The following is a 19,393-nucleotide window of genomic DNA, read 5'->3' as shown; positions in this document are numbered from 1 at the left end:
ACCGGCATCTGCCCTAAAATACATCACCAATCTTGTCTCGAAATATCACCCAAACCATACTCTCCGGTCCTCGCACGACCTCCTACTCCCTTGTCTCCTCCTCCCATGCTCATCTCCAGGACTTCTCCAAAGCTTTCCCCATCCTCTGGAACTCTCTACCTCAATTTATCAGATTATTGCCTACTCTGCTCACTTTTAGGCGATCTCTGAAAACCTCTCTCTTCAGGGAAGCCTATCCTGCCTTCAGCTAATAATTGGAACTTTCTACTCCTCCTACCAGTCCATCCCCCACAGTTAATACTTTTTGTACCACTAGCCCCTCCCTCTTAGATTGTAAGCTCCAAGGAGCAGGGCCCTCCTAACCCTCTTGTATTGAACTGTATTGTCTCCCGTTATATTGTAAAGCGCTGAGCAAACTGTTGGCGCTATATAAATCCTGTATAATGATAATTTTTTGACTTTTTTTGAGCAATAAAAAAATTTTTTTGTTCATAAAAAAATGCTAAAAATAGGAAGTCTCTGTGTATTCTAGAAGTTAGGAACAAGGTTACACAAGCTACGATTCACGCTAAAGTGTAAGCCACCATTGTAGATTCTGTTCCTAAGTTTCTGTTGACCTGGACCCCATGGATGGAACATTTCCTCCCAATGAACTTTGATGATTTGTTGCTCCTTCCTTGATATCTCCTAATCTCACTCTGTGGTAATCCTATATGCCAAACCATACATTGATCTGGTCCCCGAGATTGTCTATTCCTTTCCGGAAGTCACCCATCCTTTCTCCCATCTATTCCTTCTCTCAGTCTCTCCTAATTTTCCTCCCTCTTTTCTACTCACTTTCTCCCTGCCTCACATGGAACCTCCATATGGTTTCTGGGAGCAGTGCTCCCTATCTGGCACATACTTATGTCCTACCTTCCTTTGTACCACTGTATCCCTTCATGTTTTTCCATGCTTCCCTGTAAAGTGTTTTTTATATGATATTCCCCCTTTCCTGTAGGACATGTTTTCTTGTACTCATTTATGCCTGTATTTGCAAATGGAATGTCCTACACTTGTTTTTTTATCTCTCTGAACATTAATAAAGTGTTTGAACCAGAAAAAAATCACTAAAAACCACCGATAAACGGTAATGCAAAAACACTAAAAAACTCACTTTTTTAATGTGACTTTACACACCTGACGTTATTAAAAATGCCCAGTGTGCATGGAGCCTAATGCTTGCAATAACTGTAGTGTGACTATGCTGATCAACAAGGAGTGCTTCTTTCTTCCAGGACACCCAACCAGAAGAAGCTCCAGATGTGTTTCTCACTGGTAAGCATGGTCATGTGGGTTTCCTGACCAATGAGTACCTGCTATTGAAAGCACTATGACGGATACCCACTTCGGTGACATGTATTGTGGCGTAGGGTGTATGGACTACTACACCAGCAGTACAGGGCATCACAGTCACCATGTGTAGCAGGGTCCAGAGGGGTGGCCAAGAAATTTGGAGCTTATTCAGTGTACTTAATCTTTGATGGCCAGTTCACACCATAGAAACGCAGTTTCTGCATGTGCGTTTGACACGTTCAGATGTGTTCTTTACACATTCAGATGCATTTTTGATACGTTAAATACAATAAAGAATGTAGCGCTACTCCTTAAAATATATATATACACACATAAATATTAAGTGATGTGTAATCACAAAATTGCATCAATTTAAATAAATAATAAAAAATCACAACGTGAAGGTGATATCAATTCATATTATTTTGTGCCCATGATTCATTAAATCTATAAAGATAAATTCATAAAATGAAAAAAGTAAAAAACACATTTAAATCTATACATAAATATATATATATAATACCGTGCATGTAAAATCACACGTGCCTCTCATGTAGTGGGAACACCCCACTACAACTATACATCAAACAGTGCTCACAAAGTCCGATAAATATTAGTAGTGATATAAAAAAAATAAAAATCAAACACGTGCTTCCAATTACTACAATTGGTGACCATAAAAAAAATCATGCGAATCTTTGGGTGAATGTGAATTCTGACAATCCGACCACCATCTGGATTAGCCTCTCACCTCATCACTTCGACCCTTGCGGATCAAAGCGCTTTTGTGGATCCCCCTCACAGATCCTCCAAGATAGCTATCACTCCAAATGCTGCTCCTTGTTGCACCCAAAACTCTCAGGATTTAATATCCCAGCAATGGCTCCTCTCCAGGGAATTTGCAGCATCAATCTCTCAGCGTCTCTCCAGCTCCGCTCAGTTCAGGTTCATTGTCCCAGCTGTCAAGCCTAGCCCCGCCTTCTACCTGTCACGTGCTCCCCGTGAGCACGTGACAGGTAGAAGGCGGGGCTAGGCTTGACAGCTGGGACAATGAACCTGAACTGAGCGGAGCTGGAGAGACGCTGAGAGATTGATGCTGCAAATTCCCTGGAGAGGAGCCATTGCTGGGATATTAAATCCTGAGAGTTTTGGGTGCAACAAGGAGCAGCATTTGGAGTGATAGCTATCTTGGAGGATCTGTGAGGGGGATCCACAAAAGCGCTTTGATCCGCAAGGGTCGAAGTGATGAGGTGAGAGGCTAATCCAGATGGTGGTCGGATTGTCAGAATTCACATTCACCCAAAGATTCGCATGATTTTTTTTTATGGTCACCAATTGTAGTAATTGGAAGCACGTGTTTGATTTTTATTTTTTTTATATCACTACTAATATTTATCGGACTTTGTGAGCACTGTTTGATGTATAGTTGTAGTGGGGTGTTCCCACTACATGAGAGGCACGTGTGATTTTACATGCACGGTATTATATATATATATTTATGTATAGATTTAAATGTGTTTTTTACTTTTTTCATTTTATGAATTTATCTTTATAGATTTAATGAATCATGGGCACAAAATAATATGAATTGATATCACCTTCACGTTGTGATTTTTTATTATTTATTTAAATTGATGCAATTTTGTGATTACACATCACTTAATATTTATGTGTGTATATATATATTTTAAGGAGTAGCGCTACATTCTTTATTGTATTTATTTTACACAATCACTGGTATATGATTTAATGTTAGCAGCTTCTCCAGGGGTTGTTGTTTGTTTTTTAAGTTGATACACTTGGGAGCGCAGGAGGTTCACACCATTATTGTTATAAATTTTTGATACGTTGCAGTTCATTTTTTCTACTCTTTTTCTTCCATTTAAATAAGGACATGTGAGTTCCTGTGTATTTTTGGTGCATTCCAGTGTTTTTGATGCGTTTTACTGCATTCCAGTACAGTTCAGTGCAGTAAAAAAATGCAGCTAGTTCTACTTTTTTTTCTGGAACTTACCGCACTGGAACCATGCCATTAGAAACCATGTAACCTACAATTAATGCATTTTTATGCAGAACCCCCCCCCCCCAAAAAAAAAACACTGGGTTGCATGTGTTGTGAACTGGCCCTACGTCTTTGGATCAGCATAATAGCCTTTTAAAAGGAGAATTAATCAATGGCAACCAATAGAATCTTCTTAGTTCAAGCTTTCTTTAACCACTTGACCTCTGGAAGCTTTTACCCTCTTCATGACCAGTCCACTTTTTGCTATTCAGCACTGCGCAACTTTAACTTACAATTACGCAGTCATGCAACACTGTACACAAATGAAATTTTTAGCTTCTTTTCCCCCCTCACACAAATATTTAGTATATAGATGATTTTCTACTTTCTGTTATAAACATAAAAAAAAAAAAATAAATCTAAATTTCTTTATAAATTTAGGCCAAAATATGTTCTGCTACTTTTTTGATACAAAAATCCCAATAATTGAATATTAATTGGTTTGTGTGAAAATTACAGCATCTGAGAGATTATATATATACACATACATATATATATATATATATACATACATACATACATACATACATACACACACATACACACACACACATACATATATACATACATACATATTCTGTTATACATATTCTGTTATAAACATAAAAAAAAATAAATAAATCTAAATTTCTTTATAAATTTAGGCCAAAATATGTTCTGCTACTTTTTTGATACAAAAATCCCAATAATTGAATATTAATTGGTTTGTGTGAAAATTACAGCATCTGAGATAGATTATATATATATATATATATATATATATACATACATACATACATACATACATACACACACATACACACACACACATACATATATGTGCCTGAATCAAACTGTGGAATAAAGCTTTAAGCAGTTGCAACAGTAACTTCTTTAGAGCCCAGATCAGTGTCCATTTAACCTCTTCCCTACCGCGCTATAGCCGAAAGACAGCTACAATGGGGTTGTCTAGCTCTGGGACGGCATCTATGGATGTCATTCCAGAACACGCCCCCTGCGTACCCCCAGCGACACGCACCCAGAGCTGCCGGTGATCCCTGTGTCCTATGGACACAGCTGATCATGTGATATGGTAAACGGCCAATCACAGCGGACTTTTAACACGTGTCCAATGACACAGCATATCACCGGGTAAATACAGTTGCCAGTTATCAGTATTGATTATCAGGGCACTGATCATCAGTGCCCTAATGATCAGTGCTCAGCAGTGCCACCCACCTGCACCCAGTGCTGCCCACCTGTGCCCTGCATTGCCACCCACCTGTGCCCAGTGCCTAGCAGTGCCACCCACCTGTGCCCATCAGTGCCGCCCATCAGTGCCGCCCTTCAGTGCCAGCCCTTCAGTGCTGTCTCATCAACGCACATCAGTGATGGAGAAATATTACCTGTTTGCAAAATTTTATAACAAATTTGTTGCTCTTTTTTGTTTATAGCACAAAAAATAAAAACACCCAGTGGTGATTAAATATCACCAAAAGAAAGCTCTATTTGTGTGAAACAAATGATAAAAATCTCATATGGGTACAATGTTGCATGACCAAGCAAATGTCATTCAAAGTGCGACAGCGCTGAAAGCTGAAAATTGGCCTGGGCACGAAGGGGGTATAAGTGAGTAAGTAGTAGTGGGCAGAAGGAAAAGCTCTTCGCAACACCAGCCAGTGTCCCCTTTGCTAAACCCACAGCTGACTTCCTAGAACCAGAGGGGGTTAACAGCACACTGTCTCTAAGATCCTTAGGGATCTCTATACTCACAGGGCCCAAGAGCAACTGGACGCCTTCCTCCGTGATACCAGACCAGATATTCATGAGAAAGCCCCTCAGTCAGTGTAACAGATCTCAGGTTTCAGCAATTCAGGTCCTCAAATAGACCACCTGAAGCACACGGCAGCAGATGCCTGGAAGAGCAATGTGTGTCGTCCCCCCCCCCCCCCCCCGGGCTTGGGCAATCCTATCCAGGAAAGACCCAGAACTCTGTTTGCTCAGTGAACATATGCAGTTACCCAGCATGCCTTGGAGCCCCTCACTCTGGGATAGGCTGAGGCTGTATGAATATTCATGCTGCTATCTGCATAGCTCCACACCTATCATATAGAAACTTCTGCAGTCTCGCAGATACAGAGGAAGCTAGGCAGACTAGCAGAACGTAAGCACACAGAGCAGACCTCACTAAATTATCACCACTCTCTGAAGCCAACTATACTTTTACCAAGCAAAGATTACAACCACTCTGCCACAGAGTGACAACTAACTTTACTTATCAAAAACTTAACTAATCTTAGCACCTACCTAGGAGGGTGCTACATTAAAATTAATAGGCGTAGGATAGGAATCATTGAGCAACAATGTGGATGAATATATGATTTTACATTTTGACCATAGACATATCAAATAAAAATATAATCAAAAAACAATATCAATCAGTTGTCATGTACAAACCTGCTGGACAATTGTGGTCAATTCCAAGCACAGTTGGATAACATTGTTTCTTGTAACTGAGTAATCTGTAACAGCAGCGAATGGTGATCTACAAAGAAAGAAAAAAACAAAATGAGGCTCATGGTAATGTTCCAGCTGCATTAAATATAAATACATAACCGCTATTTCATCTAATTTCCAAAATACTCATTCATACCTCCCAACAGTACTCCATGATGCACAAAAGAAGTCCATAGTTTATTACATTTGTATCTATTTTAGATAGCCCATTCAGTTTCAGATCCTAGACATGGAACTGCTGGGAGGTACGCTAACTTTCAAAACAAGTTGGAGAATTTTCTAGCGTTGAGCAATCCTGTTCTCATTTGAGTGCTCTGTCTAACGCATATCCTGAAAGCTATTAGGAATTTATTTCAAGTGTAGGGGGTACCACAGATTAAAAAGGAAATCCAAGTATTACTTATCCTGCAAATAGTTATTACTACTATTCTTATTTTAATTGTAAATGAGAAGAACAAAATGAACTGAAACACTGACTTACTTTTTATGAAGCACTCTCATTGTCTGTATCATAATGTCAGTAATGGTGTCCAGTTGCAGTGAAAAGAACAGGATTTCAACTTAAAGTATACCCAAGATCAAAAAAATTAATTTAGATTTTTTTATGTGGATGCTGCTTTTGTTTTCTTTTTCAGAATATATATATATTATTTTTTTTACACTTTCACTCAATGTGCCTGCCATTCACAAACTTCCTGTCCTAAGGTGACTACACACATGTAGTCTGTACTGTATCTATGAAGCAGCAGCAGTGTCATCCTTGGACTGGAACTGCATCAAGACTGCAAAACACCCCCCCCCCCTTCATGGCTGCATATCATAGATAGGAGGTGTTTTGTAAATCACAGGAGTGAAGTGGGCAGAGATAAAACTGCAGAGTGTACAGGAACTTATAAACTCACTGGTTTTCTGAAAGGATCCAGAGGAACGTTTTGTAGTTAATAAACAGCTATAACAAAAATTCTTCAAAAAGTGATATAACAGACCAAAGCTTTAACCAAAGCTTGACAGATTTTCTTAAAATGTATACTGCCGAAATCTATTAAAATGGCAGACACATGGTTTGGGCCTTTGGGCTATATTGCACCTTTTCATTTATTTTTTTTAAAGCAAGATATAGAATGGTATCCAGCATTCCACTAAATGTGAATGGCAAAGGCATTATAACCTTGGAAAAAAATGAATATGTATGGCCATTCCATGAGGATTTTACGTGTAGAAGCCCAGATCAGTGCCTTTATATCCTATCCCATAATGTGAGCACATCTAAAAATGATCTTGTTATTAGGCACGAGCAGAAGAGAAAAAAAAAGTGTTTTGTGTCAATTCATTAAGTTATGAATGCAACAAAACGAAATTAGTTATGAAATGTGTTTGTATAGTTTTGTTTCATTTCGTTTGAATCCATTGGAAAAATATGAATCAAGTCAAAAGCAAATAAAGTATTGGAATCAAATTTGAAACCAAAATATCCTATCCGAGTTCATTGTGAAGAATAGCTGGTTCTATTCAAAATTTGAATTTTTGGAAGACGGCTATATTCTTTCTATTTTATTGTTTTCTATTTTAATCTAATTTTTTTAATATTCCTTTTGATTTTAATCCTTTATTTTATCTTTTCTATTCTATTCGTTTTTATACTTTTATAAATTTTAATTTTAGAAGATAGCTATATTCTATTTTATTCTATTCTCTTTTTCCATTTGATTCTAATCTATTCTATCCATTTATTTTCTAAATTCACATTTTGGAAGACTGTTATATTTTATTCTAAACTATTCTTTTTTTCTATTCTATTCTTTTATGTTCTATTCTATTCAGAAGATGGCTATATCTTTACACACACAATCGTTGAAGGAAATCTGCAATAGTCAGCAATATATTTACATTTTTTCAAAATTAAATTTCAAATTTTATACAATTCAAATTTCCTTTTGTTATTTTGGATTTGTTACGACTGTAATTCAGATACATCTGAATCTCCAAAAAAATGAAAATGTTGTCCGAATTTAAATTCGGAAGTTAAACATATCTACTTGTTATACCGCAGTATTTAGAATATGCTCTGTTACTAGATACTTGTCGTTACATAATTGGAAGATACTTTTATAATATCTATTTTAACAAAGATTTTCAAATTGAGAAAATTGAGATAGGGGAGAAGACAGAACAGCATATGAATAAGTCTGTCCAATACACATGAAATTAGTGTTCCCCAAACTGGCCCTCAACTGCCACTAACAGTGCAAGTTCTCCAGTTCTTTTCACAGATGGGGGAAAAAAACCGACCCTGTTAGTGGTTCCTGAGGATTGAGGGAGCAAAATTGACAACACAGGTAGCAATATTAGAAGTGAGAATTGTTACATACAAAAATAAACTTGTATTGTACTTTACTACATCAAATAAGGATACCTCAAGTGTCAAGTTCCCAATGATAAATATTTAAACCATGAGCAATGCCTGAAAAATGATAGTTGGAAGGATAAAATGTTTATATGTGTGAGTGTTTTTCTACATATTCACGGTTAATTGATGCTGTACTTCAGCATTTATGTAGTGGTCGTAAGATAAGAAAAAAGTAAATTTTTTTGCCATCAAAAGAAATCAGCTTTGCTAAAGATCAACTTTGGGAAACTTAAAATGTATCCCTTGCAAATGGACTGTACCCTCACTGCAATGGTAATTGCTTATAAAAAGTGACTGGGAAGAAGCGCCTTAGTACTAAATATTGTAAAGCTGCTATGCACAAATGAAGTACCAATAACCCCTAGAAGACCGTAATAAACATATAAATAAAGTGCAGCGCTAAACGTTTATAGATAATGACAAATATTCGATCAATATTCGATCAATATAAGAAGTCCTCCTGCAAATAGATGAAAGAGAATGGGTGCTCAGGTGATCAGGTGACTTGATCCTGGTATCCGTGCACGTAAGTGATAAAGCAATGCGCACTCACCAGACCCGCATACAATATGCGCCTTTGTGTATAAATGATCCAGATGTCATCCGGTACTGGGTGGTCCTCCCTCAGCTGTATATGAGGCTGATGATCCTCTCCACTTAGGGGTCCCCCTGATGTTTAATGGTAGGAGATCTGGTCCGGGTCCCTCCGGTGTATCCAGGAGTAGGTCTGCAAATTAGAGTGCTCCCCCAGGGGGTAACAAAGATACTCCCATAGTGTAGTATTTGGTAATAAAATAAGGTTTTATTGAGGTTAGGCATAAAACGTTGCAGACAGTTATTAGTGCACAACTAACCGTCTGGAATGCCAAGATGGCCGCCAGAGCTCCGCGTTGCTCTGACGGCGTGACTTCACGGCGTGTTATGGCTCCTCCTTACGCGTGTCGTGCTCCAGCACGTCTTCAGAGGGGGGTTGCCAAACACGCCATGCCGTTCGTCACTCGTACTTAAGCGGAAGTACGCACATGCGCAATATGGTGTAGCCTGACTGGGGACGTGCAGAACAAACTGCGCAGGCGCGAATAGACGCGCACCATTTTCCCTTGGTTTTTCCCGGGCGAATAAACAGTACAGGCGAACCGTCTGTATATTCAATACTGTAATGTGCTAAAATTACACAGGGCAAAAAGTATAACGCCCTAGAGCAGAGAATGGATAAAAACATTCTATATTTACGCTATGGTTAATAACCATACCCCAGCAGAAATACTGGATTAGTATGAATAATAGCTTAATAATAAGCAACTAAAAGAGGAGATTTGGGGATAATCTATGTTACATATGGAAAATATAGCTAGAATTACTGCGCATGTGCGGATCAGAAAAAACATAATAAAATCAAAAACAATAAAAGTATCAATAAAAAACCAATTTTGGTAAACAATAATATGTATCAGCCAACTCCAAATCGGCTAAATATTACATATAGAAGTGGTGTAACATCGTATGGCCCACATGGATACAAAAGATAATAATAAATCCTTACATACAGATGTGGGGTATTAGATAAAAGCAAAAGACAGAAATAGAGTATCCGGTTTCTAAATATTACTAGGACCATAGATGAGTGTAAAAAATGTATAGAAACATTAAATATATTAAAATTGGGTACACATAATATATATATATATGTATGAAAACATACATATATATGTATAAAAATGACATAACCGTAAAGTGGTAAAGATGGTATAGAAAGAAAGAACTGTAAATTGAGATCGTTCGTCATAGAGAACAACAGAGGACGGGTGATAAGAATAAGTAAAATGTGTAAAATGTATAATGACCCAATTAACTGTTCTCAATAAAACAGTTAATGTCTACCTCTATATTGAGTCCCTTAGGTTGTAAAGAATGGAGCTCATATATCCATTTCATTTCTAATTGTGACACAGCTCTTTTTTTGTGCATTCCTCTCCAGTGAGGTTTGATTAAGTCTATTCCTTTAAATTTAAGTGAGGTAGGGTCTTTATTATGAAACCTCCTAAAATGATTCGAAACCGAATGTTCTCTGTATCCACGTTTTATATTATTGACATGTTCCCGTAACCTATCCCTTAGTCTCCTGGTGGTACGTCCAATGTACTGCAACTTGCACGGATATTCGAGCAAATAAACGACAAATTTACTATTACAAGTAATAAATTTGTTAATATTATAGGTGTTACCCGTTATGTGTGACATAAAGGTGGTTTGTTTATGTTTTCTAGTGTTATCACATCTACAAGCTATACATTTATTACATGGATGGTAACCATTTAGGTCATTAAATAAGGAGATCTCTTTGGGAGGGTCTATTACGTTAGGTGCAAGATAGTGGCGTAGGTTAGTCGCCCTCCGGAAAACAATCTCTGGTTTTTCTGGTAATATATTAGCGAGTACTGGGTCGGCTTTTAGAATCTTCCAATTCTTATAAATGATATGGTTAATTTCTTTATATTGTCTCGAAAATGTCGTAACAAACGTATACTGTTTTACCAAAAAACCCCGTTTTTTCTTTTAAACGAGTTTTAAAGAACATCATCAAAGATGGTTTTACTAAAGAAATTATCAATAGGAAAGAAAGGGATTTTTTATGTCCCACAGCCCCTAAGCTTCCGGTTTTATATATTCTTCCGAAAATTCATAAGGACCCTATCAATCCCCCTGGGAGGCCAATCGTGAGTGGCCTAGGCTCACTATGTTCGAGGATTGGACAATACATTGATTTTTTCCTTCAACCGTTGGTATCCCAGACGCCAGCTTTCTTAAGAGATACCAAACAGATGCTTAATGATATCAAAGACCTGTCCATTACTCCCCAAACGTTTTTGGTAACAGCTGACGTATCCTCCCTGTACAGTAATATAGCACACAAGGATGGGTTGGAAGCCGCAGAATACTATCTACGCACACACAGTACTTTATCTTCTCTACATATAGATTTTATTTTGACTCTACTTAATTTCGCCATTAACAACAATTATTTCTGGTTCAACCAGAAATATTACCTTCAGACTAAGGGCGTAGCGATGGGGGCAAAATTTGCCCCCAGCCTCGCTAATCTGTTCATGGCACATTGGGAGGAGATGCTAATTTTTTCCAGGGAATGGCCTGAACTCGCTTTTTATAGACGCTACATTGATGACGTCTTCCTTCTTTGGAATGGGGAAGAACAATCTTTGATCAATTTCTTCACCACTCTTAACCACAATGACCTCAATATTGAGTTGTCCTACAGCTATAGTACAAAGGAAATAAGTTTTCTTGACCTAACATTGATCAATTATCAAGGTGGAATAGTGACTAAAATGTTTTTTAAAAAGACAGACCGTAATGGTTACATACCCAAGAACAGTTGCCATCACCCCAGATGGCTGGCTAACATTCCCAAAGGGCATTTCATTCGGTTACGTAGGAACTGTACTGATTTAGAAACATTTCATGAACAATCCGAAATATTAAAAAATAGATTTTTAGAAAAAGGGTATGAAGAAAAAATTCTGGAGAACACTATTGACTCTGTAGCACACCTAAATAGGAATGACCTCCTTATTGATAAACAGAGGCCTAAGAAAAGCCACGTATGTCCGTTTGTTACGACATTTTCGAGACAATATAAAGAAATTAACCATATCATTTATAAGAATTGGAAGATTCTAAAAGCCGACCCAGTACTCGCTAATATATTACCATAAAAACCAGAGATTGTTTTCCGGAGGGCGACTAACCTACGCCACTATCTTGCACCTAACGTAATAGACCCTCCCAAAGAGATCTCCTTATTTAATGACCTAAATGGTTACCATCCATGTAATAAATGTATAGCTTGTAGATGTGATAACACTAGAAAACATAAACAAACCACCTTTATGTCACACATAACAGGTAACACCTATAATATTAACAAATTTATTACTTGTAATAGTAAACTTGTCGTTTATTTGCTCGAATGTCCATGCAAGTTGCAGTACATTGGACGTACCACCAGGAGACTAAGGGATAGGTTACGGGAACATGTCAATAATATAAAACGTGGATACAGAGAACATTCGGTTTCGAATCATTTTAGGAGGTTTCATAATAAAGACCCTACCTCACTTAAATTTAAAGGAATAGACTTAATCAAACCTCACTGGAGAGGAATGCACAAAAAAAGAGCTGTGTCACAATTAGAAATGAAATGGATATATGAGCTCCATTCTTTACAACCTAAGGGACTCAATATAGAGGTAGACATTAACTGTTTTATTGAGAACAGTTAATTGGGTCATTATACATTTTACACATTTTACTTATTCTTATCACCCGTGCTCTGTTGTTCTCTATGACGAACGATCTCAATTTACAGTTCTTTCTTTCTATAGCATCTTTACCACTTTACGGTTATGTCATTTTTATACATATATATGTATGTTTTCATACATATATATATATTATGTGTACCCATTTTTAATATATTTAATGTTTCTATACATTTTTTACACTCATATATGGTCCTAGTAATATTTAGAAACCGGATACTCTATTTCTGTCTTTTGCTTTTATCTAATACCCCACATCTGTATGTAAGGATTTATTATTATCTTTTGTATCTATGTGGGCCATACGATGTTACACCACTTCTATATGTAATATTTAGCCGATTTGGAGTTGGCTGATACATATTATTATTGTTTACCAAAATTGGTTTTTTATTGATACTTTTATTGTTTTTGATTTTATTATGTTTTTTCTGATCCGCACATGCGCAGTAATTCTAGCTATATTTTCTATATGTAACATAGATTATCCCCAAAACTCCTCTTTTAGTTGCTTATTATTAAGCTATTATTCATACTAATCCAGTATTTCTGCTGGGGTATGGTTATTACCATAGCGTAAATATAGAATGTTTTTATCCATTCTCTGCTCTAGGGCGTTATACTTTTTGCCCTGTGTAATTTTAGCACATTACAGTATTGAATATACAGACGGTTCGCCTGTACTGTTCATTCACCCGGGGAAAACCAAGGGAAAATGGCGCGCGTCTATTCGCGCCTGCGCAGTTTGTTCTGCACGTCCCCAGTCAGGCTACACCTTATTGCGCATGTGTGTACTTCCGCTTAAGTACGAGTGACGAACGGCATGGCGTGTTTGGCAACCCCCCTCTGAAGACGTGCTGGAGCACGACACGCGTAAGGAGGAGCCATAACACGCCGTGAAGTCACGCCGTCAGAGCAACGCGGAGCTCTGGCGGCCATCTTGGCATTCCAGACGGTTAGTTGTGCACTAATAACTGTCTGCAACGTTTTATGCCTAACCTCAATAAAACCTTATTTTATTACCAAATACTACACTATGGGAGTATCTTTGTTACCCCCTGGGGGAGCACTCTAATTTGCAGACCTACTCCTGGATACACCGGAGGGACCCGGACCAGATCTCCTACCATTAAACATCAGGGGGACCCCTAAGTGGAGAGGATCATCAGCCTCATATACAGCTGAGGGAGGACCACCCAGTACCGGATGACATCTGGATCATTTATACACAAAGGCGCATATTGTATGCGGGTCTGGTGAGTGCGCATTGCTTTATCACTTACGTGCACGGATACCAGGATCAAGTCACCTGATCACCTGAGCACCCATTCTCTTTCATCTATTTGCAGGAGGACTTCTTATATTGATCGAATATTTGTCATTATCTATAAACGTTTAGCGCTGCACTTTATTTATATGTTTATAATGGTAATTGCTTGTTTGGGTCTAGGGAGATAAAAAAAAGAAGATTTACTTACCTGATCGTCCATGCTGCTAAACCAGCCACCACAGCATCTTCTACCACATACTCCAACAATCTAAGATTCTGTCGTCATCAAGAGAAAGATCATAACCCTGTACTGAATGTGTTGCTGCCAAGGGACAGCCCACTGCCGAAGCATGGGTAAGCACTGTTTACCAGGGGAGTGGCAGATTAGATAAGTAAAAGTGATTCTCTTTTTCCCTAGACTAAATGAGTAGTCAACCTATGCAGTGTGGGCACAACCATACTGCAAAGTAGAATTTTTGTAATTTTCCAAAGCTGAGCTTTAAAAACGGTCTCCTAACATTGTGTTAGCACTAACTTAGCAAATCCAAAAAAGGACCAAAAAAATATGTATTATTGAAAATGTAATAATCCCATTACATTTATGTTAAAGAGTTTGAATTCGCTACTCTCAACAGGCATGTATGCATAGAAAACAAACTTGGAGTCTATCAAACATTTCTGCAATTGGGTCCTACAAGAACATATTTGTTTTTTCTGCAAGTCCTTCTTGTATAGGATTTTCTTTGAAAAATGTTCAGGGTGCCCTCTTTGGCTCGAGATTCACATAGAATTTTTAAGGGTTATATGATAACTAAAACATATTTAACACTTACATTCTTTAATTTAAGACAGGAGGTGGCTCAAGGGTGTGCCTATGAACACTGCTACCAGCTAAAGAAGCCAGTATAAAGGCAGTCATGTCAAAAGGGGACTGAAATCTTCCTAGATGAGAGCAGGAGCTGTAGATCATTTTAGTAACCTCCTTACTGCTCTCTGTCAACCATTTTTCCCTACATTGTGGAAGAAGTGGTGGTGAAACCTGAGAAGGCATGCAGATATTGTCTCAGGTATCAATGTTTTCTTAGAGTATGCAGTTCTTCTAATCAACCTAATTAGCAGATATGGATTTCAACTGCATACCCCAGGAGAAACGATATCTGAAAGAACCAAATCAGAGACTGCAACAATACAAAATTATTATTCGGCACTTATATAAAAAACAAACAAACAAAGTTTGAAACAGAAAAACTACTAAAAATAGTATGTGCAGAATCTCAACACAAATTGGTATGGATTATGAATGATGGCAGCTGGAACATTACAAAATGTGAAGGATAAGGGGTTCATAAACAATGAATAATTAGATATCTAATGTAATTGCTTCAAGAAAAACAAGAAGGAACACATAACTGTCTACAGTTGGGGTTACAGTGGGCTACAGGCCCACTAGTACTGGAGTTAGTTCGATATTTTATAAATGTACTCTAGTTTGCATTGCTTATGGCGGGCATTACAGCTTTCCAACTTAATGTAAGATTTTGCACATTCATGGATGGTCCTAATCATGGATCCTGGTGAGACACCACTGGGCTGCAAAAGTCTTCTCCAGGGGAGCTTGGCTTAGTTGGGAGACATTGGAGAAGAATGTGATGCAGATTAATGTGTGTGGGCACAGATTCATCATTTTCAGCTTTAAAAAGGTAAAACAATGGCTTCCCTCAACAGGGCAAAGCAATACAAATAAAAACCAACCCAAGGTGAAAAAGTCCTGTAAACCTAAAAATATTACCATTTGAACAATCTGAAGATGGAAGAGTTTTTTTTTCCAATCAATGTAGATAATGGCCAACTAACTCTGGCCTAATCTCCAGTAAATTAGTTCTTGTTTGTCATAAATTTTGTGTTAAAAAGTGCACAACAAACAGTTAAAAAGGACTAAACTTGATTCCAGGGTTGAAGTACCCACTTACAGAAAGAAGCATATAAGGGCCAATCTAGAATGCACGATTGGTAAAAAAAATGTTTATGTCCAACCATCAAAGTACTAATTTCATGGACTATTTTTATGGGTAGCTCCTTTTTTGGTAAGGATAGTTATTCTCTCAGGCTGAGGCCAATTCATGATTGAACAAACCTGAAGAGCATAGTTAGTGTAATTATCAATTAGTGGATGGCTCAAGATTATGGCCAGGCAACCAACTTTACAGAGCAAGTTATTCACCAATCCACTATTTAAAAGTAGACCTCATGGAAAGCAGGAATAGACAGTGATATCCTATCACAATAAGGAATTAGTTGTCCAAAAAAGCCGAAATAAGAGGAACAATTAGTGTTCTAGTGCTTAGGGGACTGACTTTTTGATTTTGAACAAAGCGCCTGTCCAACCAATTCTTAGAAATCAAGGCTGTACTTTGATATAACTCTTAATGGTGGATCCTCTTTTGTAAAAGCTCTATTCCTTGCATCAGGAAGGTATTTCAGTGATAATGAATAGTAGGAATGTCTACAGCTTGTTTCCAAAATTTAGCTTGATATGTTCATAGGCTGAGAGAAGAGATAACTTAATAAGAAAAATATCACAGGATGTAAATTTTGAGGCTTGGCTCCTTTATCTTGCTGCCCTAGGTACTCACCTGTGAATATTCTGATCAACATTCTAAATTCAACTTGACATTTATGATACAATTTTAAGTATAGGTATAACACAATTTTAAGCACTGCTATGTGAGAGCCTGCAGCTGTGGAAAAAATGCTGACTGCTAACAAAACAGGTAGAAAGAGTCAGTGCAAAAAGGGCCCTTGGGTAGTTTGATTGGCAGAGGCACCCAATGTGGTTGTTCAAAGGATATGCAGGAGTCGTCTCCTTTAGTAAAACATCCAAATACTTTATTTCACGAAATAAAACGTGTTTTGTGGTTTTAGGTTGCCACTTCCTCAGTTCAAGGCGATAAAATTGGTGTGTGGGGGTAAAAAGTTGTCATAGGATACAATAGGTATTTAACATAACTCAAAAGCACAGTTCAAAAATCAGTCATAAAAATATAAAACATATTAAGAACAATCAAATATGCGAGAAAGAAGTGTGCAAGTAATAAAATGTAGCAGTAGGAACATTCCCCCCATGTCAGATGTATCAGAAAACATAAGATTGACTTTTACATAATATAATAAATATAGCAGTGAGGGAGTCTCTAAAATACCAAACATATCAGAGAAGGCATAAAATAATTTATAAATATTATAATACATGTAGCTGTAAGGAGGTCTCCAAAAATATACTTAGACAAAAACCCACTTACCCATAGACCAAAGCCATGGGGATGGCAAATGGTCTAATGTTTATTAGGACACCACTTTTTTGATTTTGCTGCAATTTTCACTTTGGTTGGGAGAGGTTGATACATGTTGATCTTTCAATTTGCATGGAGGTTCGTGAAAGTTTCAGGGTCCCCACCCTAAGAGTATCCACAACACATGCAGTAGTTCTACCTTTACCGAAGTGCTAATAACCATAAGGCCACTTGCAGCCCCCCCGGCTGTGGTGAGTGGGTATGCGCACACCTGTTTTTGTCTAAGTATACAGTATGTGTATGCCATATAAAGAGATTAGAATTTGTAAGATACAGCAGGCACTAGTCTGAATAATTTCTTGGTTTCCAAAAATATCCACCTTTCTATCTGTGTCCCAGGCAGTAGCAGCTTAACACCACACTGAGACTTGAAGTGCACCTCCCCCCTCCACAGGAAGTATGGGTGTAGAACACCCTCCACTTATAGGTAGACAGCTGCCCACCCAGCTACATGTGATGCTCCCAGATGACATCACGGCCACCAACTCTGCAAGTCCTATCTGTGATCCCCCCCCCCCCACCACACTCTGCTTGACCTATACCCATACCCCCCTGATTATTGAAAATACCTGATTCTTATGATTACTTCTTTGACAACTCCCAATTCATTACAGATATTCCACCTAGTGGCCAATAAAGAATATTTCCCAAGTGGAGCTCATTACCAGCTGATACTATGTAATCTTGCTCTGATGCATCTACCACAGAATCATTTTAACACAATCCTATGCCATTCCTTATGTTGCTTGCCATTTTGGTAAGTAAGGATAAAGCTACATTTATTCATTTTTTTTATATAAGTTTTTGCCGTCTTTGATAGGCTGGATATTTCTGGAGTCGTCCTTATGGATATATTTATAATAATATTTTTATATTGTATGCCTTCTCTAATATGTTAAAAAATATAATAAATATAGTATTGAGGGAGACTCTAAATTATTAATGTCAATCTAATGCAGTTTCTGATACATGAGGAACTTCCTGAATGCGACTTTTCATTATTTCCACTCTTCTCCCTTGGATATTTGATTGCTTTTCATATGTTTTAAGTTTTTTAGACGGTTTTTGAGTTATGTTAAATACCTATTGTACCCTACATCTTTGACAATAGACACCAATTTTATAACCTTGAACCGAGGAAGTGGCAATTTAAAAAGACATTAAATGCATTTTATTCAGTGAAATAAAGTAATTGGATGTTTTACCAAAGTAGACAACTCATGCCTATCCTTAGACCCATCACATCGGCGCCTCTGCCAATTGAACTACCCAAGGGCTTTTTTTGCGCTGACTCTTCCTACCACTTCGTTCACCCACCTGAGAACTCCACAGAGCAGAAGTGTAGGAGCTGTAATGTTTATATTGCAATTTGTATACACTATTTGTTAAGACTTCAGTAAAGGATTTTACATCTGCCACACCGTTGATAGTGTGGCCAACCCATTTCTTCTCTCATCACTACTACGATCACAGATTGGGCCAGCACCAACTGGTGTGTGGAGGGGCTATGTGATTTAGAACTCATCTGGAGTGGTCTTTTTTCCCCTCTTAACCCCACAGAACACCAGAGGCATAGAGAGCGATCACACTGACCCTAAATGGAGACAGTTTTTCTTCACCTACGCACTAGGAAGGCCATGTGTTCCCCCCTTTAGCTGGGAGACCACAGCCTCAACACTTGTAAGTCCATTTTGACCTTTTCTCCCTATTATTGTGGAAGCACTGTATCCTCATTTCTGAATTATCCTACTACACTAAAAAGGGTTCTACTGCCTCCCTCTTTTTTTTTTTTGGTGGACACTCTGAACTTTACCAGAAATGCCTGGCCAGCTCCTCAGGATCCTTTGGTACATGATCTGCCACCACACCCTAGACCATAACATTTACTGCCTGTATAGCAAACCCATGATCCATTATGTTTTATGTTGTTATGGACTTGCTTAAAAGCAGTCATGCATTGATCTCTGTTGGTTTACCACCTTGATGAATAAAAGGGCAGGACAAACTTCCTTAGATTGTTACTCCATGTGCCTGTCTCACGCATGGCTTATTGCTGACACTACCAGTTGAGACTGTCCACTTACACTTGATATTAATAAATAACTTTATAAAAATATATTTACATTTTTATTA

At 37.8% G+C, this 19,393-nt stretch overlaps 1 protein-coding gene across 3 annotated transcripts in view; it reads right to left on the bottom strand.

Annotated features, from left to right (window-relative positions):
- The window catches only part of CNKSR2 (connector enhancer of kinase suppressor of Ras 2), a 426,708-nt gene that overhangs the window by 313,749 nt on the left and 93,566 nt on the right, over positions 1-19,393 (bottom strand). For all 3 annotated transcript variants that reach the window (XM_089656051.1, XM_089656052.1, XM_089656053.1), the window contains exon 5: positions 5,834-5,921. In XM_089656051.1, coding sequence (XP_089512177.1) covers positions 5,834-5,921 — 88 coding nt within the window. The remainder of the gene's footprint in view (positions 1-5,833; positions 5,922-19,393) is intronic.

Source organism: Staurois parvus, unplaced genomic scaffold (genome assembly GCF_062004578.1).
Source record: "Staurois parvus isolate SC_StPar_1 unplaced genomic scaffold, SC_StPar_1.0 ptg000884l, whole genome shotgun sequence".
NCBI lineage: Eukaryota > Metazoa > Chordata > Amphibia > Anura > Ranidae > Staurois > Staurois parvus.
This window is presented reverse-complemented; position numbering and strand designations above follow the sequence as displayed.